This window comes from Stegodyphus dumicola, chromosome 3 (assembly GCF_044657685.1).
Source record: "Stegodyphus dumicola isolate Sdum_Otavi_A_Nest chromosome 3, ASM4465768v1".
Lineage (NCBI taxonomy): Eukaryota > Metazoa > Arthropoda > Arachnida > Araneae > Eresidae > Stegodyphus > Stegodyphus dumicola.
In genome coordinates this window covers 121,284,970-121,309,755 of record NC_140770.1, presented here as the reverse complement: position 1 = coordinate 121,309,755, position 24,786 = coordinate 121,284,970, and the positions used below count along the sequence as shown (strand labels likewise).

Genomic DNA, 24,786 nt, shown 5'->3' with positions numbered 1-24,786 from the left:
GAGAAAGCATTTCTGATGCTAAGTATAGCCCCTCAACATAGAGATTTCTTGCGGTTTTTTTATCCGTCCGAGAGTGAACAGATTGTTTACCGACATCGCAGAGTAGTATTTGGGTTAAAGTCGAGTCCATTTTTATTAGCAGCCTCAATTACACATTTATTAGATAATGTACCATCTGAATTTGATGCTATAGCACAAAAACTGAAACATTCTTTTTACGTAGATAATTGTGTTTCTGGTGTTGCAAATATTGAGGAGCAGGAAGATTTTATTGTAAATGCAAAAGATATTTTGTCACGGGGTTGCTTTAACTTAAGAAACTGGGAGAGTAATGTAAAATGTAAGTATGTTTCTAATAGTACTGGTGTCACGAAAGTATTGGGAATTTTGTGGGATCTTGATAAGGACACTCTTAAGTGTAATTTAAATTTTAATCTTGTAAGTGAGGATCAGAATTTTACTAAGAGAATCATTTTAGCTACAGTTCACAAAATATATGATCCAATAGGTCTGCTGAGTCCTGCAATCTTACCACCTAAGCTTTTACTGCAGGAAACGTGGAATTTAAATCTAAAGTGGGATACTCCCTTACCAGATAGTATTCAAATGTCTTTTAAAAGATGGTTTAGAGAAATAGATGCATTAAGAGATATCGAAATCTCACGTTATGTTGAAATAAATGATTCCACTGACATGCATGTTTTCGTAGATGCGTGCAAAGAGGCATATGCCACCTGTATTTTTTTTAGAACGAGAACCTCTCAAGGGGTAAAAATTTACTTTGTTAGATCAAAAACCAGAGTTGAACCTTTGAAGAAAGTAACGATCCCTAGGTTAGAGTTAATGGCTTGCTGCATTGGTGCCAGGTTGGCATATTCAGTGAAGCAGGCTTTAAATGCCCATGAGATTAAAACAATATTTTGGAGCGACTCTAGGGTAGCTTTATACTGGTTAAAAGAACGTGGTGATTGGACAGTTTTTTTCTCGAACAGAGTAAAGGAAATAAATAATCTGTTTCCTAATAATGAATGGCGACATGTGCCAGGGAAAATGAATCCCGCTGATCTGATTTCGCGAGGGTGTTCCCCTAAGAAATTGTTAGAATCCTGCTGGTGGAAAGGCCCGGCATGGTTGTTGCAAGCAAGAGACAACTGGCCTGACACCGAAATATTGATAACAGAGACACCCGAAATAACATTTGAAAGGAGAAAGGTTAGGTTATGTAATATTAATTTGTTGGAAGAGAGAGTCCCGTGGTATGCCATTAAATTCTCAAATTTCCATTCAATAGTTAGAATGGTTGCATGGATATTGAGATTTATCAGTAATGTAAGATCGCATCATGATACTAGACGGGGGGGAGAACTTCTAACGCAGGAGATTGAAAATGCTGAAATTCTGCTTATTCGTAATGTGCAAGCTCAATTTTTTCCTAGTGAAACCTCTATTCGGAACTTGTGTGTTTTCAAAGATGTGAACGGAATTATCAGAGTTAAAACTCGAATTACTGAACTCATAGATAAGAATTTCTTCATTTCACCTATTCTTCTTCCTGATAAATGTATCTTTACCCAAAGACTGATTGAATATTTTCACCGAGAAAACTGTCATGCTGGAACCCAGATATTACTAAGCATATTGCGTGAAAAGTACTCGATTACAAGAGGAAGAAGAGCGATACGTAGTGTTCTGAAGGACTGTATTAAATGTCGACGATACAAAACTAAATCTCATCATTCAGAAATTTCTGGGTCACCCCGATCTCCGGACCCCACTAATGTTTCCGATGTATGTGACAGTTCTAAGACTATAAAGACACGAGCTGGTAGAACTGTTAAGATGCCACTTAGACTGAACTTGATAGACTTGAATGTTTTGAGTAGCTATCCAGCAACTCAAAGGGGGGAGGATGTTGGGAATGGCATCACTAAGCCAACGAATCAAAAGCCAGATAGAGACTGACGTCATGGGACGCCAGAGGAAAACGAACAGTTCCGGTTTAGTTAGTTAAGCACGATGTTTGCATGATGTGGCTAGATAGATATTGTAGCTAGATAAATATTTTACATTCTTTTAACTTGTCTTTATGTGTAAATAAATCTTTTTGCTTAAGTTTAAATGAAGTGCTCCATTTATGACAAGATAGCTGTTAATTCATCGGGTAGATGACTTACGAATCCCTTCTGAGCTAGCCATTGTTCGAACGTAACGCCTTACGTAACATAACATCAACTAACATGTCATAAATTCAGTGTACTTTTGTAAAAAGTTTATTAGCATGTACATATGAGAAAAAAATGCCTTTAAATTTGGCATGCTGAATTTTTTAAAAAACCAAAGGTTTGTTGATGTCCAAAAATGAGTATGGATTACAAGCATTCATAAATTAAGCAGTTGCATATCACTGAAATTCTGTTGCACACATATATCAATGAAATTATTCTCACTTTATACATTGGAGATTAATTTGAAATAAACATTACCCAGCAGGAGGCCCATGATCTTTAAATTCAGAACAAATTTGTTTTCCTATGTCAATACTATTTTCTTCTGTTAGTGATCGAGAACTTGAAGTAGATGTTGTAGAAGAAGAAGAATGATGAATTAAATTTTTGGCACTAGCACAGGTAGTATCTTTAGTTTGCCATGAAATAGAATCATGTGTAATTTTTGGATCCAACATTTCTTGAGCTAGAATAAAGAAAAAGTTTTAGGAAATATACATTGCAATTCATATGATTACAATTAATGGATGACAGAGAAGCATGTCAACTTTAATTTTAGGCAAAATTTAACTTGAGATAATTCTTTGTAAATGACAGACTACTCCAAGTTATCCTCAAAATGAAAATTCTTCAGTGAAACCAATACCAATGGTTACATTTTTTCCAAATTTAAATTCAGTTAAAAATAATTTGGACATCTTTAGACATTTTTCTCCTGGGAATCTATCACTACAGTTATAAAATTTTTAACAATGATATCTTTTATTAGAGTATACAACGTATCCAACATTAAATGTTGGTATTTTGTGTTACTGTGAATTTCTATGCATATATATATATATACCATCAGGTGAATTTTTTTTTACTAATATTCAAAGGTACAGAAGAATCCAGTTACTTACGTGTTATACAGATGAAGCATACTGTTTAATGATTGTGAAGAGAATATCAATTCTTTGTTTTCAGGATAGAAAATGAACAAACTGAACCTAAAATACTTAAATATTTAGCATTTCAAAATACCTAAACCTCACTCTACTTGATTTCACCTAATACTGAACGATCTAAAAACAAGTATCTTACTGTTAAAAGAATCAATATCTTACCTTTTTGAAGCAAACGTACATTACAAGCGGTTTATTCAATTGCCCATACATACATGTACTCTGTGCAAAAAAATAAAAATAAAATCTGAAAGGTTTCAGATTTTAAATTATGACCAAAAGGGCTTATTTTAACGTTTTGTGTGTTACCTTTATCAGGGTTGCCACTCAAACAGGAGAATGAAATTCCTGACTTTTCCAGGTTTTCCAGGTGCGTTTCAAGAAAATTCCAGTCTATCCGCGTAATGTACGTTGGCTACGCTAAGAGGTAAATTATGGTATTACTTGTATTGTGTAGCAAATTCACTTAATTATTCAATAAATCCCAGAGGACATTTATTCTTAATTATTCTTGGTATACTTTGTTTGATAATTTTGTTTACTTTTCCACTTAAGAAACTTAATAAAATTTAAGATCTATACATTGGATAACAAATGTATGTTTTATTTAATTATTACTCATGATCATCACCAGTTCAACACGAGGCTAATCCGGTCCTTATAAATCACAACGCAATGCTAAATAGTTAGGTTAGATTTTAGGTAAATTTAATTTGTGTGAGGTATGTTCTTAAAAAGCACCTTAACACTTGAAAACACAAATATAATTAAAATAGTTGTTGTTTTCTCCATTGAAGATTGAGATTAGAATCTTCCCAATCTGGAATAAAATAAGGCTTTTTTTGCAAACATTCTGCAGCTAAACGAAACAAAGAAATCTATTTTAATAAATTGAGGTATTTTATATTTAGTTCGCAGCATACATAAGAAAAAAATATGTGCATTAAATTTCGTGATGGTATGTCATCATACTGCTAGAATTAATTTCAAGATTATACCAGAGAAAATTTCCTGAAATTTAGAAATATTATTTACTAATAATTAATAAATTTAGAGGGAAGAAGCATCATTAAATTATACGAATAACAAAAATAAAGATAATTACTTAAAAATTGAATTACAACAATCAACGATATTTTAGCGAATATAGTTATATTACGTGGTTAGCCTAGATGACAGATTACTATTTTTTATTTTACTGCAAAATGGCAAGGTATTTATTAAAAAGAAAAGTTTTAAAAGATTTTGCGGTAAAATTCTAGTATACGGTTAGGCTTTGGCACGATTTTGAAAATTGTCGCCAAGACCAAAATGACCCGTTTACTGCGCATCATCATGTCGCCAAATCCATACATGGAGATTATTTTAACCAAAAAACGTCTATGCAAAGAATCTCTAATGTAAAGAAGAAAATTTTCCATACCAGTAAAATGCTATTACGCCGCTAGAATGCGGAGGGAAAATTTGCCAAGGGATTTGGCGACGGAACCTGGCGGCCAGAATTTCCCTCTCCGCGATGTGTACCGGAAATTGAGAAACGTGTTAAGAAGAAACGTTCTTTGACAAAAAGAAAGCTACGAAAATCCGTTTTTAAATTATTGCGAAAAATCCAAGAAGAAACGTTTTATCATAGGACGTTTCTTCTTGGATTTTTCGCAATAATTTTAAAAACGGATTTTCGTAGTCCCCCCCCTGAAAATTACTAACCTATGAATTAATTTACTTGCGCCAAAAAATATTTTCTTGTGCCGTGCGCTACAATATAGCAAGTGGTAAAGTGTCTCATTTACGCCGCTCCGCATCTGCGAGTGCAATCCAGAGATGTAACTCGAGAAATAAACAATCTCGTTGTTAGGCGACGTGTGCACCATTTTTGCGATAAATGCTTATCGACGTGGTGTTCACGTCGCTCGCAGTTTGAGACAAAAACATCTCGACGTGCGTGGCACGTCTTTTTAGCGCAAGTGGTTAAAGAAATTTTAAAGGATATTCATTTAATGAACTCTTGATAACGTGACCTTCGAACTTCGACCCCGTTTCCAGCTTTGGCGGCAGATATATCACGCATGCACAGCTGTTTCCCTCTATGATGGAACGGAGCCACGTCTGTTGCAGAGAGGTTTTCCTCCTTTACAATACATATTCTTTGATTGTAACCTCCATGGTACCGTATACTAAGATTAAACCCATTTTGTTTTACACGAGAACAGGTACTTTCTTTAGTTCATGCACTGCACATGCGATTCTCGAGAATACTGGAAACCAAAAGTTGCGGGAAACTTGCTTGCTTTGCCTTTCTAAAAGGTAATCAAATTGGAGCTGCGAAAATTGGCTCTATGCCAGCAGACACTCACGTGATAGGCAATTCGCCAAAAAAGTTATCTCTTCCGACGTCGGCGCAAAAATCGCTTTTTTTGGCGGGATTATTGTATGAACTTCCCTGACTTTTCCAGATTTTGACAAAAATACTTAAATTCCCTGACTTTTCCCTGAATTTTTTGGTCAATTTTCGAATTCCCTGACTTTTCCCGGTTCTCCCGGTTTTCCAGGTAGCGTGGCAACCCTGCTTTATTTATTAAATATCATGTTCTTCGCATTTAAACCATAAAATTCAGTTCAACAGCAATATCGCAAAATAATTTTAAAAGGAGCATATCTTTAGAATTTTCGATACACAGTTCCGCATGCTGAAGATAAAAATATACCCCCCCCCCAGTAGAGTGCTGCCATTACTCGCCTTTAAATCCTCAAGTTTGTTAATCAAAAATTCATTAAAATTTTACAAAATATGAAATAGATAATAAAAAAAATTCCAAATTTGGGCTTCCAGATGCCCATATTCAGGTGGAAGCGGATTTTTGAGCATTTTCAGAATACATCAATGGATATTAACAGAATTTTGTTTTATAAACAATCCAGACTAAAAAAAGAAAAACTAATATCATTAATTTATTCTCAAAAGACATGAGCTTTCACACTATATAATATTTTCTAACATTAAAATTTGTTGTTGTTCTTTGCTGTCTCTCATTAGTTTGATTCAAGCTCTTTACTTAGTCATAACAAACTTGCCAAAGTCCACTAACTGAACATAGACCAGGACATAACTGGTGAGTTTTGCAATTTCATAAAGGCCTTCTGGTAAAGCATCCAAAGAATAAACAAGATTGATTGAAAATGAAATGTGCCCCATATTATTAGTTACTGGACTTTTTTTTTTTTCTTTTTGGTATAAAATTTTCCAATAAACAAGCTGCATGAATGGAGGTTTTTGGCTTGTATTCACACTCATGTTGTGCCTAAATAACACTCATGTTGCTTGGGAACACAAAAGCAGCTACATACTTTTTGTTTTATATCTTTTCAATTTTAACATTATGTAATTTTCATTTAACAATAAATTTTAATTAACTTTCTTGTGACTTAAGCTTAGAACTTTTAAAAATAATTCACAATTATAATTTAGTTCAGTCCTATTCGAATTTGGAAGCAGCGTTAAGAATTTTTTTTAACATTGCCAGTTATTGTAATTAGTGGCGAAAGAAGCTTTAGCAAACTTAAAATAACAAAGAACTATATGAGATCTTCACTAGGCCAAGTAAAACTTTCAAACATGGCCATTCTCTCTAAAGAACATGAGTTAAGTAATCAAATAGATTTTGAACAAATTATTGATGAATTTCCTTCTTTAAAAGCAAGAAAAGTTAAATTATAAATATGCTTGAAAAGTTTATGCCATAAATTTTTGAGCAGATATTTTATTTATACTACTTAATATTATTTGCCATTTTTCAAAAAGCGTATTTTTAATGTTTTCCATTTCAAAATTGTTAATCGTTATATATGTTTCACTTTGTGGAATATGCAAAGTTGTAATTAAATATTACTGTAAGAGTTTTTGTATTTTCACTTGAAATAGTTACTTTTAATAAGCATAAAATACATATAAATACAGTTAAGTTGTTTTATATGTATGGTTATATGTGTATATATGCAATTATACATATATATATATATATTGCGTGTGTTTGTATAATGTTACGTTTTCAAACATCATTTAGTATTATTTATTTATTCCCCCCCCCCCCCCACACACAAATAGCTAAATAAATAATCTTGCATTGTATACAGGGGTGCACATTTACCACTTGAAAAAATATGTAGGCATGGCTCTGCTCAGAGGGTTAATTAATTAAAACCTCCTTTTGTTTAAAAAGAGTTTTTCCCTCCCATTTTCAACATACAATACGTACAGTAATTAATTAAAGTGTACATTGACCCTTTCTTTGGAAAAATCCAATTATCTGAATATGATCCGATCCCAGTTGATTCAGATAATTGGAGTTCTACTATATTTCAAAAAGGAAAAAGCTGTTTTTGATGTAATATTTTATGAACTCTTCATTTGCAAAAAAGAAATAATTTCGAAATATTTCATGTCTAAATCGAGGCAGAGCCTTGTGCCTAGAACTCAACTTTTATGAAGCTTTAATTCGTTTTACCCTGATGAGTTCTGACTTGGAGTTTCAGTAAATGGAGATTAATTTTTATTTTTATATTTTAATTACCTTGTATTTTTTGCCCTTTTGCATTTTAATTTTTTTTAAGAGTTTGTATTACTATGAATTCTTATTTTAATATGTTTGGATATTGGGTTAAACATCTTATAAACGATTGCTAATATTAATATTATTGAGGAATAACCTTGCGTTAACTTCAATTTACTTTTAACTTCAGAATCTTTAAGTCCTTCTCGCTCTCTCTCTCTCCATATATATATATATGTGTGTATGTAAGATATAACAAAATACGATAGTTGCTTTTAAAATAATTGGCAACCTCAAAATTAATGATTCTAGATTTGGTGCTCTCCCCCTAAATTCATCTCCATTCTCCCAAATTCGAGATCTTTCTATGATTATATAACAGCCTCAAATTAACCAATCATAGCTTGTCTCTACAATTACATCAGCGAAAACCACCGGCGAATTAATTACATCATTCTTTCTTTCTCTAACTGCTGCTCTGTCAACACTGTGTCACTTTACCTTTGCTTAACTGCCTACATCATTTCTTTTTAAAAACCATTACACATAGAAAATTTATCATATTTCATTATGATCCAATCACAGAAATGTATTGGATTTCATTATGATTGGATAAATATATATTGAGATAATTTTATATGTGTGGAAATAAAGATTGCGAATTTGTCTAATTCATTTTTGCATCGGCGTCATCTGTTCGTCTTTCCAGTCTGCCACTAGGCCATCACAACTATGCTTCAAAAGCATTACATATGTATATACAGACAGGTCATCTCAAAAATTCTACCACTTGGAAATATATATATATACATACATATCAGAAAAAAAACATATATATATACATTATATATTTAGGGTGCTTTGTACATTTACAAATTAAATTCATCCACAAATTTTCTTCTTAAATCATTTGTAGCTTTATTTTGGCTTTTCACATTTATGACCATACATCAGTAAGCTGATCCATATATGCATATATATATGACTACATAGAATGCCAACCCATAATGAATAGGTTAAGTTTAGGATTTTTAATTATGGCAAAGCCTTGAGGGCTATTTGCCTAAGGGAAGGAATGCCTTCATGGAAGACTTTCTAAGGGAAACTGGCTCGTATAGACGTATTACACATGGGGAAAACCACGATAACACCCATGCAGCCAGCCGCAGTATTCGAACCTCGGACCGAACTACCAGTGTTCAGCGACTTTACCGCTCGGTTGCTCCCTAATGAATAGTAAAGTGGCAGATTAAATCTTCATTTTAATTCAGTAAACATGTTGTGGCCACAAACAACGTGGTACATTATTTGTGCCTATTTCAAGAGGTTTACATTTCTGATAACTTCCATAGTAAGAAGGAAGCAGCAGACAGCAGTTGAGATTGATTGAAGAGTGGCAAGCATGTGCATTATGTTTAGGATGAAATCTTAATACAGACTCAGTTAGTTTTGCTTCTCAATGCAATTTGATTGGATAATTAATACTGCTGTAAAATTATTATTGGCAGTTTTAGTTTCAGTTACATCATTAGAATTATGTAAGAGTCATATTATGGTGGTAGGTTGAGGAAAATTTAAAATACATTTGACTTTGTTAGGAAGAGGTTCAATTCCGTTTTCACTAAGGTGAAAACCTAAGAAATCAATAGATGTTTGACCAAAGGTACATTTTGAAACATTTATGCAAAGTCCATATTCCTGAAGTTTGGAAAATAAAGCTCTTATATGCCTGCAATGTTCCTCAGAATCTTTAGAGGCTATGAGCAAGTCATCGACGAAAGCCTAAACACCTTCTAAATCCCGTGTGACTTCATCTATAAAACGTTGAAAAGTCGCAGATGCATTGCATAAGCCAAATTGCACACGGGTACTTTCGAATAAACCAAATGGTGTGCATATGGCGGTTTTGTGGATGTCGGCTGGGTTAATTGGTATTTGATGGCATGCCTTAATCAGGTCGACATGACTAAAAATTTTAGTAGCGTGCAATGCAGCAGTAAAATCGGCTAAGCATGGAATAGGGTATTTGTCTTTTATTGTTTGAGTGTTCAATACTCAATAATCTCCTACAGGTCTCCATTCCAGACTTTCCTTTTTTGGAACCATGTGAAGTGGGGATGCAGAATTGCTGCTCAAAGGTCTCACATGCCCCAATTGCATCATAGTTTGAAATTCTTGTTTTGCTATTTTAAAGCGATCTGGAGCTAACTGATGAGGTTTTGCAACCACAGGTGGACCTTTAGTTATGATATAATGAACGGTGTTGTGTTTAACAGGTTGGTTAGGATCTGGTAATTTAGTAATTGAAGGAAATTCTTTTTAAATTTTGTGATATGGTGTATCACTAAACACAGTTTTTACTGAATACATGCCTGCATTTTTCACACAGCCGACGGTTTTAAACTGCATTTTTAAATCTTTGAGACATTTGTTTCTGAGATCCGGCACCAATTCAAAGAAATGGAAAAAATCTGCTCCAAGAATGGGTGTACTAACATTTGCTGTAAGAAAAGTCCATGTAAACTGTCGTCTTAATTTGAAATCCAAAGAAAGTGTTTTTTGACCATAAACATGAATAGTGGAAGAATTAGCAGCAAAAAGTGTTGGTTGAGGAGAATTCAATTTTTGAGAATTATTTGCTGGACGTAAGGACACGTCAGAGCCGGTATCGACCAAGAATGAAAGGTTTGTTCTACGGTCACGAACGAACAGGCGACATGAACAGGCAAAGAATAAGTCGCCTCTATTCTTTGCTGGTTTCCTTTCCCTGCCATGAACAAGGTTTTGTACATTTATCTTCTCTACACTTTTTCCCAAAACGTCTATGATACCAGCAAACAGAATAATTTCTTCTTTCATTATTGTTATTTTTGTTAATTGCTTCTTTCATTATTGTGATCTCTCCGATTTGGCGAGCGAACACGAGAAAGAGAAATGCGATCAATACGTTTGTTTAATTTTTCTATATCCTCAAAAGCCTGCATTTTTCACACAGCCGAGGGTTTTAAACTGCATTTTTAAATCTTTGAGACATTTGTTTCTGAGATCCGGCACCAATTCAAAGAAATGGAGAAAATTTGCTCCAAGAATGGGTGTACTAACATTTGCTATAAGAAAAGTCCATGTAAACTGTCGTCTTAATTTGAAATCCAAAGAAAGTGTTTTTTGACCATAAACATGAATAGTGGAAGAATTAGCAGCAAAAAGTGTTTGTTGAGGAGAATTCAATTTTTGAGAATTATTTGCTGGAAGTAAGGACACGTCAGAGCCGGTATCGACCAAGAATGAAAGGTTTGTTCTACGGTCACGAACGAACAGGCGACATGAACAGGCAAAGAATAAGTCGCCTCTATTCTTTGCTGGTTTCCTTTCCCTGCCATGAACAAGGTTTTGTACATTTATCTTCTCTACACTTTTTCCCAAAACGTCTATGATACCAGCAAACAGAATAATTTCTTCTTTCATTATTGTTATTTTTGTTAATTGCTTCTTTCATTATTGTGATCTCCCCGATTTGGCGAGCGATCACGAGAAAGAGAAATGCGATCAATACGTTTTCAATACGAGAAAGATACGATCAATACGAGAAAGAGAAATGCGATCAATACGTTTGTTTAATTTTTCTATATCCTCAAAAGCCTGCATTTTTCACACAGCCAACGGTTTTAAGCTGCATTTTTAAATCTTTGAGACATTTGTTTCTGAGATCCGGCACCAATTCAAAGAAATGGAGAAAATCTGCTCCAAGAATGTGTGTACTAACATTTGCTATAAGAAAAGTCCATGTAAACTGTCGTCTTAATTTGAAATCCAAAGAAAGTGTTTTTTGACCATAAACATGAATAGTGGAAGAATTAGCAGCAAAAAGTGTTTGTTGAGGAGAATTCAATTTTTGAGAATTATTTGCTGGAAGTAAGGACACGTCAGAGCCGGTTTCGACCAAGAATGAAAGGTTTGTTCTACGGTCACGAACGAACAGGCGACATGAACAGGCAAAGAATAAGTCGCCTCTATTCTTTGCTGGTTTCGTTTCCCTGCCATGAACAAGGTTTTGTACATTTATCTTCTCTACACTTTTTCCCAAAACGTCTATGATACCAGCAAACAGAATAATTTCTTCTTTCATTATTGTTATTTTTGTTAATTGCTTCTTTCATTATTGTGATCTCCCTGATTTGTCGAGCGACCACGAGAAAGAGAAATGCGATCAATACGTTTGTTTAATTTTTCTATATCCTCAAAAGCCTGTTCGAGTGTGCGAGAAACGGCACAAGTCCCTGGGGTTTGATTTACTTCTAAAATTCTGTCAGCAATTTTTGCAACTTTATCTACAGTTAAATTGTAAACCACTGCCAAAATAGACTGAACAGTCGAAGGCAAACATTGAAGGAATAATTCTAACATTAAGTCATCAGGAACAAAGATTCTGCTCGACGTTTCATATTTCTAAGCAAATCGGAAGGTTTTCAAGAACCTAATTTCTCTCCAGATAATAATTGGCGAATTTCTTGCTGAGAAGATTCTTCTGAATGATTTATTAACTCAGTTTTGAGCTTTGTATATGGATCAATACGATCTGGTTTCATAAGTAAATCCCACACTAGTGATGCAATATCTGGAGGAAGATGAGCAACTACATAATTATATTTTAAATAGATTTAAATGTTAGAATAATGCTATATATAAACCTAATATATATCCTAAGTCGTGCTTTCACGACATGAAAAACACAATTTGAATTTTGTCAATCGGCCCAGTAGAACGGAGATATAGAACTGTCCCCTTTTTTTTTTCCACAGTGTACATAAAAAATATTTCAGTTTAGTAGATCAGTACTTTAAGGCCTCTTCAATAGTTCAGTTTTGTTTTACAAGGGAAACAAACATAAAAGCTTATTGCAAATCCTCTAAACTATATTAAATATACAATAACTGGCAGAAAATAACAAGTCAAAGGGTAACAAACCAACATTGCAATCAATGCAGTAATACATAAACACCAATATATCAAGAGTATTTAAAAATAAATTATTTTTAATAATACACAAATAAAGGGGTACTAACATATAGAATCTGGCTTCAGAGAGACAATTATTCTGAATACATAATCTGAAGCTCCAATATCCTCTTCCAAGTTACTCTCAGATTCTTTGCAATGTTTTTTGAGTGAACCTCGCCCTTTCCTGCGCAGTTTTGGAAATACTTTTCCTTAAAATAAAATAAGATAATAAAATAATTTTTTGATCTCAAGCAATACTTTATCTTCAACAAATACCATGTATAATTTTATTAAAATAAATAGAAAAAATTTAAACAAAAACCAGAAATTTTTTCTTTGCATACCTTACTTATTTAGCAATAAAGTGCTTACCCCTTCCACGCTGGGACCATAATGGAGGATCCATTTGTCCATGAGGAAGAAGGCCATTTTCTAAGCACGACAAAAAAGCTAACAAATGCCCTCCTTTTGGAAAATGTATTGGAGGTTGTTGAACCCCATCTTGTCCTACTAAGACTATTGTGCCACCTGTATCAGCTGTTTAGAAAATACTAAATTAGACATATTAGGTGTGTGTGTGTGTATATATATATATATATATATATATATCCATACATCAGAAAAACAAGGGTCAATAAAAAAGACTAAAAATAAGGAAGCCTTTCATGTAATTATGAAAATTCAGCAATAAAAATTACAAATAATGGCTTAATACAACTAAAAAATACTCTGACTAATTTGAAATTTGAAATCAGGGAAAATTCAACTTAGTTTAACATTCATTTTACAGAAAACCTCTAAGTATTATGAAATAAACTGGCATAAGATTTCTTCTATTTTTTCAAAAGCATAATTAATATTAATTTGGCACAAAATATTATTTTCATCCTTGAAAAAGAAGGACCACATGCTGATTTTCTGTGGTTTTTTCCCTTAGAATCAACTTGGGTTTTTCTTTGATCAACATCATTCTAGCTGATGTTAGTTTTAAAACATTTTATTATTAATTAAATGAAATTTTACTTCATTTTTAAATTCATTTTGCTGAAATTTTCTTTCATATATTTTGAAGAGATCTGATCTTTTAAGTCAGTATTGAGTATCAAATATAATTGTATTGAGGAGATCCATCATTGTAAGTTCGTCAATTAATTCTTTGCTGAAATGAAGTGATGATCTGAAGCAGCAAACATATAGGCTCTGCACAGATGTTCTAAAGTTCCAGAACATATCCATAGAACTTGGCAGATAGGATTTAATTTGGATCATATTTGGATCAAATAAGAGCTCTGAAAATAAAAAGCACTGAGCAACATTCTGCATTTCAAGTGGTATTTGACAGACCTTTCAAAAGATTCAGTATTTTAAAGCATGGTTCTCACAAGTATAAAATATGTGGAATAAAGATCAACTTCCTATGAAACACAACTCCCAAAAAATCTTTATCTCTTTTAAGATGCTGAATATCTTTCTGTTTTTCTACTTGGGACATGATCAGGAGCAAGTAGGGAGTCCTTCCATGCAGTTTATTCAGCAGGGAATAGCCAAGCAGCTATTTCTTTCATAACCTGCCAAAACACAACAGGCACATGTGAGGTTTCTTCAATAAAAAGCCTTTGAATGTCCATAACTTTGGCACTGTAAACAGTGCATGGGATCCCGAATATATAGTCTTACCTCATAGTGCAGGTATCCAGCTTTTATACACTTTGGAGGATTGGGAGTACTGAATGCGAGAACTCTAGATGTTTCCTTAAGATGTTTTGTATCAACTAGTTGAAACTCTCTAGGAGTTTTGATTCCTCTAGTTTTGCAGACATTTTGACTAATTAACTCAGCTACAGTTTCTTCCTTAGACACCCAAAGTAAGTCCGTCTCTGAGATTACATCGCTAGAAAAATTTACACTATTATGAGCTGTTACACTTACACTTGCATTTCCCATGTTTTCCATACCTAAAAGTGATACAGACTGAGGTTTTGATGTAGATTAAATTAGTAAATTAAAAGAATGAAGATGCTTCCTATTCTTAGTTTTGCTATCAGATGACTGGATGTATCTGTAGATAAGAAAAGGTGATATTTTTTCTGTTCACCAGCAACATTTGTTATGATCAGAAAGCAAAGGCTATTTTGAGTTTCAGTTGCATCCTCTAAACTACATACTTTTATCTTCAAACTACTGCATTCATACCAATTCATCAATATTCGGGCCCACCAGTGGCCGAGCAGTAAAGATGGTGAACACTGGTAGTTCGGTCTGAGGTTCGAATCCTGCAAACGGGCTGGCTGCATGGGCATTTTCGTAGTTTTCTCCATGTGTAACAAATATATATGAGCCAGTTGCCCTTAGAAAGTTCTCCATAAAGGCATCTCTCCCTTTAGGCAGATAGCCCTTGTGTGCTTTGCCATAACTGAATAATCCTAATCATCAATATTCATACCAAGACTATGACTAACAACTGGTTTCTGGTACCCACATTCATTGAAAAGAGAAAAACCTGGATGTAGCAAGCCCACCCACCAATAAGAGTTCAATAAATGAACACAGATTTCTGTGACAAGGTTTGATGTGTCTATATGCAAAATGAAGCCCCCACAGCTGGCTTTCTCAAAAGCTTATTTATTCTACAAGCCACTGACACGAGGACTAGTGACCAGACAATTAACACCAGCAGAGACAGCTAAGTGCTTTCTGTTTTTATTAAAGGAAAGGCCAAAGCAGTGTTTTGGGGAACTCACCTACTGGGACCCACTTTCTAGCCATATGGGCCTCCACACATAGCAAACATGTAGGTCTCACTATGGCAAGCCAAAGGCAAAAGATTTGTAACAATATTTCACAATAAGCCCTATCCTCTAAAGAAACACCACAAGGAAGAAAGAAAGGAAAAAGTAATAGCAGAGAGGAGGGGGTGATGAAAAAGAGGAAGGATACTGGGCTTTGGGATTATGACACCCACCTCAGCAAGATGATCCTACCTCAGAATTGCCACACCCATACCCACAAAGAGGAAGCTGCAGAGGGCTTCATTTACACTAAAAATTTAAAACAGTGTTTAACTAAGTTTAGTAAATAATTGGAAGTATACAACCTAATACATTTAAGGGGGAAAAATATACATATATGTATAAACATACGAGGGCTATCCAGAAAGTAGATTACGTTTTGGAATAAAAAAATAAACAAAGTATAGGAAACAAATTTTATTATATACAGATGAAAGCCACACTCAAATACTACTTTTCTACATAGTCACCATACAAATTAAGGCATTTATCGTAGAGATGTACGAGCTTGGAAATTCCTTCGTCGAAAAATTCGGCCGCCTGCGCCTTCAACCACTTCGTTACCTCTTCTTGCCTTCCATCTTGCACAAAACTTGTGGTAACCAAGCTTTTCGCTGATGATTTCGTGCAACAAACTTCGCGAAATTTGTGGAAAACTCAAAGAAAGTTCCGTTATTGTGAAATTTCGATTTTCACGGACTTTAGCATCGACTTTTTCAAGAAGTTCGGCGGTCACTATGCTGGGTCTCCCACTTCGATCTTCGTTGTGAACATTGGTTCGGCCATTTTGAAATCTTATGACCCACTGACGCACTCCACCTTCAGTGATAATGTTGTCCCCATACACTTCACGAAGCTGCCGATAGATTTCTATCGGTTTACAGTTTTTTGCAGTCAGAAACCTTATTACTGAGTGCACCTCGCAGGATTTTCAATTAACGCAGACATTTCAAACCGTCACAGTATCTGAACGGAGCACAGCACGAACCTCTCACTAGCACGGCTAGATGCAGACTGAGCTGCGCAACGCTCTGACCCCAAGATGGCCGTGCTAGCCCCGCCCCTAGCGGACACAGACGGAAACGTAATCTACTTCCTGGATGGCCCTCGAATATATATATATATGCTACGGTGAAACACAGAAATCTGGAGAATGTCAACATTCACATAGTCTCTTGGTGTATGTCTGAAATATTTTCCAAATACTCTTATTTCTGACATACACCGGTCAATATCGACATTCACCATGTACTAATGGTGAATGTTGAACATATAACAATATTATATTTTCTTCTCCATAATTCAGTCGCGAATAAACACACTTGAGACTTGAAATAAGAACATGAGAACCTAAAACACCCAATACATTCAAAATGAGAAAGGAAAATAATAGAAGTTAAAAACTTACTTAGTACATTCTACGTAGGTAAGTTGAAAAATAAGTTTCCTCTGTCGACTGTGGTCAGAGTTATGTATGAAAGTCAAAAAATAGAATGAGACATTAAAGATATGATATACCTTTATTTTTCCACATAGGTACCAAGTACATTGAGACATTTGTCATATCGCTTGATAAGCTTCAAAAAGCCCTCCAGGAAAAAATCAGGGCTTTGCAAATGGAAGAAGCATTGAACGGCTTGTTTCACTTCAGTATTGCTTCCAAAGCACCTTCCCCCGAGATTTTTCTTCAAAGCCGGAAACAGATGGAAGTCGCTTGGCGCGAGATCAGGACTGTATGGTGGATGGTGTAGGCGCTCGCAACCAAGAGTTGCAATATGGTTTTGCATTGCCGTCACCGAATGTGGTCTGGCATTGTCATCCAACAGCAGAACGCCAGATGTGAGAAGGCCAGGCCGCTTTTTCCGAATCGCCTCTTTCAATTTCGACAGGGTGTCACAGTAGCGCGTAGCATTGATGGTTCCAACCTCCAAAAAGTCCAGCAACAAAACTCCTTGGGCGTCCCAGAAAACTGTGAGGAGCACTTTACCTGCAGAGGGTATTGTCTTGAGCTTCTTTCGGACAGGTGATGACGGATGTTTCCACTCTAAAGATGCGGCCTTCGATTCTGGCGTGAAATGGTGGACCCACGTTTCATCCCCCGTCACAATCCGAAACAGAAAGTCATTGCCATCTTCATGGTAACGCACGAGATGTTCCAGGCTGACCCCCATGCATTGTTCCTTGTTTGTCGAGGTCAATTGTCGGGGCACCCATCGTGCTGACACTTTTCTGTATCGAAGAATGTCGTGGATGATGTTTTAAGCTCGCTCATGTGAGATTCCAAGTTCTTCCGCTACTTCATCGATGGTGATACGCCAGTTCGCTCTAATCATGTCATCCACCTTCCTGACATTTGCATCTGTAGTGGCCGTGCACATCCGTCCAGCTCTCGGTATGTCTTCCACTTGCTGACGTCCATCACTGAATGTGCGACACCATCTCCACACCATTTGCTTCGACATCACACCTGGCCCATAGACTTCCATGAGGCTGTCATGAATTTCTGTTCCTGATACTCCACGTGCCCATTCATAGCAGATAACCGCTCTCACTTCCTCCTTTGACCACGAATTCAAAACGCACCTTCTCTCCATACCTACCGGGGCTCAAATGAGAGGCTGGTCTCTGCTTTGCACAGGCACTGCAACAGCACCATCTGCTTGATTTGCAGCGACCTCTACCCAATGGTGTATCGGTGACTTGCGCGTTTTCCTGCTGTGACGCCTTTCGCCCATAGCCGTTCAACGCTTCTTCCATATGCAAAGCCCCGATTTTTTCCTGGAGGGCTTTTTGAAGTTTATCAAGCGATATAACAAATGTCTCAATGTACTTGGTACCTATGTGGAAAAATAAAGGTATGTCATATCTTTAATGTCTCATTCTATTTTTTGACTTTCATACACAACTCTGACCACAGTCGACAGGGGAAACTTATTTTTCAACTTACCAACAACCTCGTATATATATATATATATATATATATATATATATTAATCTGTACATTAACTACCTACAACATTTTTTTTCCCTTTTCATCAGTCTCATCCTACCCACCACTAAATGATCTTTCTAAGGAAAACAGAATAATAAATCAAGCTACACTACACAAATTACTAAAAAAGTAAGGAAATATGTCTAAACTCACCATTCTGGTGACAGTGTAGGTATACAATATCATCAACATTGACACTCATTGCATACTCCCAATATATACTACAAAAAGGAAAGTACTATATAGAAATATGCTTTTCACCACGAAGCAGGATTTCAATTTTAACAATACATAAATAAACAAAAAAAAAAGGGGGGAACAGAAATAAATTGTTTACAATGCAAATGAGAGAGAATGTAGGAAAGCTATTCTAGGTAAAGTACAAAATTTCCATACAGTAAAAATTAGGGGCAAAATGGATGGGAAACGAATAAATTATTATTATTTTATTTTGATCAATAATGTACAATTTTGAATTTTTAACAACTGACTTTCAAGTCAGATCTAATTAAAAAAAAAAACTTTGTACAAAATGTCTCCCTATGACTAGATAAATACAATTCTAAAGCAAAATTTATCTTGAATTAAAAAAAAAAAAAAAAAAAAAAAAAAATGCATTTTGCAATGTAAAGAGAAATTATAAAAAGAATTATATATAATTTGTTTTAGCGCATTTAACTCACAATATTTTGGTACTTTAAAATCATGTCATTTATTTAATAGCTAAGAATATTTGATACTTAGTTTTATTGCAACTACCTTAGTAGAAGTTGTTTAACTCATAACAATTTTCATGTAACCACACCCAGTATAAGTTGCAACCCAAAAATTCACCAAATCACATTTTTCTTAAATAAAAAACACCAAACTGCACCAAGGTAATATGTAAAATTAATTACCATTAATACCACTTTTACCATTAATATGTAAGTACTGAATATTTTATATCAATGGTAGTATGAATGAAGTTAAATCTGTCATCAAATGCTTGTTCTGAGAAGTTAAGACCTTCCCTTAAATAAAATGGAAAAGCTGATTTAAGGTTTTAATGTTATTTAACTGCAACTATATGCAGTTTCACCAAAGTTTTTAACTTTTTAGTGTTTTACAGAATTTACTTTCTTTTCCAATACTTTTGTTAAGGATTTTTAAGGGAAACTGACTGAAATTTCTGTCACTCATGGAAGAGAATGGCAGACATATTCGAGCAATCAGGTCTTTTATTATCAGAAACTAAACAGAGCACAAAACTATTAGCATCTGCAACATTAATCAGTCAGCCTGTGCAAAGCATTTTTATCAACAATGACCAAGACCAACAAATTTTTGTATTACAAATTGTAATGATAGTTGTTTTCAGTTATAAATACAATCAAGAGAAGTTGCAAATTATGCCCATTTTTACAAAAAGTATTGAACCAAAGGCACTATATGCTACTGAAGAATTATACAAATATTCAGAGTTGAATACAAATGCGTTTACATGCATATCTGCAAAACTGTGATTCTCTAAGGGATTAGCACATGAGAGCTTTTCGCTGATTTGTGTGCTCCTACACTTTCACAGCATTTGCTGCATTTCTCACAAGAGTTGGGTAAATTTTGTAAGGTATCATTTACCCATCTCTCTCCTTATCAGGTAAAATGAGAAGCAGACACAGTACTGATATAGCTTCACAGCTCTCATGTGAGCTGTATACTGCTACTGAGTTTTCCAGTCTACAGTTGCATATAGGCTTTATGAGTTAGTGTTGTGCGCTAGAAGACCCACTGTTTGCATCCTCGCTCACTGCAGCATACAAGTAGCATGATGCAGACAACATGTGCCCTAAACCAAATTTCAGCACAGCACTATGCTTTTTACATACGAGACGATAGTCAGCCTGAACATTCTTGCCCTACATGTATCTGGAGGAAGCCTGGAACACGATATCACCCCTCCTCAGCAGAGAAAAGGGTCATTATGGTGGTGGTGGTGGAGGTGCAATGGTTTAGGCAGGCTTTATGATGGACAGCTGCACATTCATGCATGTGTTTGACAAAGGCTATCTGACTGCTATAAGGTACAGAAAGGAAATCTTACAGTCCTAAGTTTTATTTTTTGGGGGCACAACTGATCCTGAGTTCCTGTTAATGGACAATAACACTCGCCCACATAAGGCTCAGTTGATCAACAATTACCTGGGAAGTGAGGAAATTTGACACATGGATTGTCCAGCCAGATCTCCTGACCTTAACCCTATACAGTATGTCTGGGATACTCTTGGGAGGGCCATTTCCTCTCACCCTCTCCGTCCAAAAACCAACCTAGAGTTGATAACTGCCTTCCTGCAGGAGAGGGATCAACTCCCAAAGGGACTCCTCAATTGCCTCCTGTCCACCATGCCATTATGCTGTGTCACTCTACTGGCTGTGAGAGGATTCAAACTGAAAATGAGTCCCATATTAGACTCATTTTCAGTTTGAATCACAATGTGAGTTTACAGTGTCAAGAGTATCCTAAGTGTTGAGAGAAATGAAATGCTATTCAGCACTCATTAATCAAAATCAATCCAGTTTAATGTTTTAAATATTTACAGTTTGCCAAGTTCTGTTTGAAATATTAAATAAGGATGATGAATGCATAATTATTTAATTATTTTTTCCATTGCTTCTTTAACAATAATCATTACACCATTGCTTTAACAAGTTTAACTTCCTGTACCAAAAGCTTAGATATCCACTTTGACTACTTCAAATTTTCACTCAATATTATGGCATTAAGATAATCAAAATTTCTAATCCTTTTGAACTCAATCTTTAATTCAATCCTTTGACACTTTAGCACAAGAATTTTACACCAAAACATTTTTAATACCACTTGTAGTTTTTTCAGAGGAAGCAGGTTAACGGCTGTTAGCACAACAAATATTATAAAATTGTCTAGGATTATCACTGTCTAGGAAATCAGGTTTTTAGTTTTCCTTTCAGAAAAACTAACTATACTGTAGGCTAGCTATCTCTTCACTTTAATTTTTAGCTCAATTAAATAAGATAAGAATTATCCAACTTAACAATTCATTCTGGAAAACTTTTAAGTTTAATCCCATGCTTAATCTAATTTCTGACTACCACGAACAATTCTTTTAAAGACTTTCAACTGTATTTACCAAATTACCTGTAATAAATGAAATTTAGCTCATTTAGGAGAGACAAGACAAAAAAAAAAGGGGGGGGCTAGAGAGAGAGAAACCCCACAAATCTCACATTAAAAAGTTTAAACAAAAGCAACCTACTATTAACAAAGAAGAACCTACAACAGCAGTATTTGAACATTTTCCGTTATATAATTTTCACCACATCAAAATCTCAATTTTGGATATCATACCCAACATAAAAAGAAGACTTTTTAAAGAAGTATCTACATGTTACAACATAAATATCTTTATCAATACGGACTTAACTCCTACTTACAAAGTATGACTGGTAAAAAAGATTCCACTACTTACAGTCAGACTAAAATTTACAGTAAGAAAACGTTAAGAGGCAAAAGAGGAAGAACTTATAAAAATGCTAAGCCCTTTTTTGCTACTTTGAATACTGAACAGCTTTAAAATAACTTTGACATATTAATACAAGCTCGGTTTTTCACAAAGAATCTTCTTAAATTACTCCACACTTTCAATAATAAAATTTTATAGCAAATACTTAAATTACTTACAATAAAAATATAAAGGTACCAAATTATAAAAGACCTAGATATTGACCTTTATACGCTTAAATTGGAAAAAAGCCAATTTCTCACTAAAAAAGTTTACTGGACTATTAATTTTAATCATCCGGTTTATTATTCACTTATACTTAATCAGATATTTAAGCCTATCTACATCTACTCCCTGATCATAACTATGAAACAATACCCTGTTTCAAATTTACAAAAACCACAAGTAACTTAATAACTAACCACCATGAATTAGAAGACAAAACTACTTGAGTGTATAAACTACCAGAGTATAGCTTTTTACTTGATCAGCACCATCAGCATATTATGACTGGAGATTCACTTATGGCAGAAGACCCAGCTTTGCAATAAGGCATCAAATTTCAACCAGTTTTCAAAATTAACAAAAAATTGTGTAAGAACTTCAAAAATATCTTGAACGCATTCATATTTTTTACAAGCTACAAAACTAATTTGTTCACTACAGCATTTTTAGAATGGAAAGCATCAGTTTTTAACAACTTCAAACTTAACATTCTCACTTGCCAAATGATTTCAATATAACCATAACAGAAAGGAACTTGCTAGTAAAATTAATCTACTGCGACAAAAATGCATAGTCACCAAAATAGACAAGGCGACTAATAATTTCAGTATTATTTGAAAAGTCTTTTATTACAACATTCTTGAAAAAGAATTTCTGAATACTACCGTATTTGATGGCATACAAGAATGCATTGGCATTTAAGACGCACCCTTATTGAGAAGGCCACACACATGCAGATGTAGAAAAAGTTATGTGTGTCTAGATCTTTATCCGGGCTAAAAATAGCATTCAGAATTGAAAGTTAACCTGTGTCCTTCATGTATAAAGACGCAGGTAACTTTTTTGAGACCAAATTTAGGAAAAAAAGTGTGTCTTATATGCCTTCAAATACGGTAATTAAAAAAAGAAACCAAAAGTTTCATTGTACTCAGAAATAAAATCAGAGCATTACACTGCAGACTTAAAATTTCAGTTTCAACAGACAACAACAGGTTTTCAAACCTTTATGCACTTTGTATATTTCACAATTCTAATTCGTCACCAACGGCATTAAGAACTTCATAAAAGAAATAGACTTCAGGTTTACTGAAACACTTAAAAGAATTCTCCACATCATTCATTACAAATTCTGATGATCTAATTAAAAACACAAATATAATTGGATTATCATTAACCACATCCCAATTCTGACTGCCATAAACGATACCGAAATAAAAAAAATATTAATTGCTATGACTTTAAAATCTGCAAACTATAACTACCATTAAACACAATTTTTAATAGTTTACACTAATTACATTTTTCCAGAGATCCTTATGATGGGATCTTTATGGGTTCCAGAGATTCTTCTTATTTATTTCTTTAACACTACCCACATTTTTTTCAGAGATCCTTACGGTGGTGTCACAAGAAAATTAGTCCATTTACGTTAAAATGTACTATTTCACAATTACATCAAATTTAATAACACTCTTTATAAATATGTTAACAGGATCCATATGAGCTCTAACTCATCTATGACACTATGTAACTTATACCCCTTTCCTAAAGTATACCCTTCCCTATTTCAAATCCAAAAAGCACTAAATAAAGATCAATGGATATATTTTTTAAAAATATTTTCAGATATGCTGATGACATTTTAGCAATTAATAATTTTGAAAAAACTACTATCTATCCTCTCTGCCGAAAACTCAACAAGACTAATCTTCAACAAGAAAATATTTTACAAATTCTAGAACACAGAAAACTAAAAATTTATGATAAGAGAATTTAATTTCAATACCATCAAACTAATTATTTGGCATTCCAACATCTCCAAAAATGTAATATTTAATACTACTCACACTCAACTAATTAAAATTTAAAAGAATAAAAAACATTTGCAATGATGTTAATTTTTTTCAAGACAAGTTTGACTTAATAAATCTTCTGATAGAAAACAGAACATCAAAATTCAAATTTGCCACACATTAAAAAAAGCAGGAAGTTTAAATTTCTAAATTACATGTTTACTGCGATATGATCATTTTATCCTCAACCAAGAAGCAGGTAAAGTAGGATGGCTCTTAAAAGTAATTTAATATTCATATGTAATTAAGGTTTTTTTGAATGTAATGTCCAGATGTAATTAATCTGTTGTAAAGTAAGTATGTATTTTGTTTTTAGCAAGAACGAATCTGGCAGTTTTCCTATTATTAATGAAGGGTCATTTTCTTTTCAGAGATGTATTACAGCTCATTTACATGAAGATTTTAATCTTTTTTACTTGCTACCTTTTCATTGTTTCCTCGGCTTTTAGCCAAAATTGGTTTAAATTGAAATTTCAATGCTTATGATTAGTCACCATTTTGTTTTCAAAAATGACCTTGCAAGATCCACCAGAAGCTTCCCCCCCTTATGTTAAACACTACCACACATATGGACTGAGATTATTTAGCCAACAGCTCCTCAAAGGGATACATTGGAAGTAAACCTTCCCCTTTTGTTTTCCTTTCACCAAGTACTTCTTTCCACCGATTATTTTTTGATGACTGTATATACT

General features: G+C 34.3%; 1 protein-coding gene across 1 annotated transcript in view; it reads right to left on the bottom strand.

The window, feature by feature from the left end:
- The window catches only part of LOC118181744 (small G protein signaling modulator 1-like), a 226,869-nt gene that overhangs the window by 77,390 nt on the left and 124,693 nt on the right, over positions 1-24,786 (bottom strand). Inside the window, exons 10-13 of the mRNA XM_085813251.1 lie at positions 18,649-18,716; positions 13,087-13,251; positions 12,780-12,923; positions 2,484-2,691 (exon numbers count right to left, since the gene is read on the bottom strand). Of these exons, the coding sequence (XP_085669377.1) occupies positions 2,484-2,691; positions 12,780-12,923; positions 13,087-13,251; positions 18,649-18,716 (585 nt within the window). The remainder of the gene's footprint in view (positions 1-2,483; positions 2,692-12,779; positions 12,924-13,086; positions 13,252-18,648; positions 18,717-24,786) is intronic.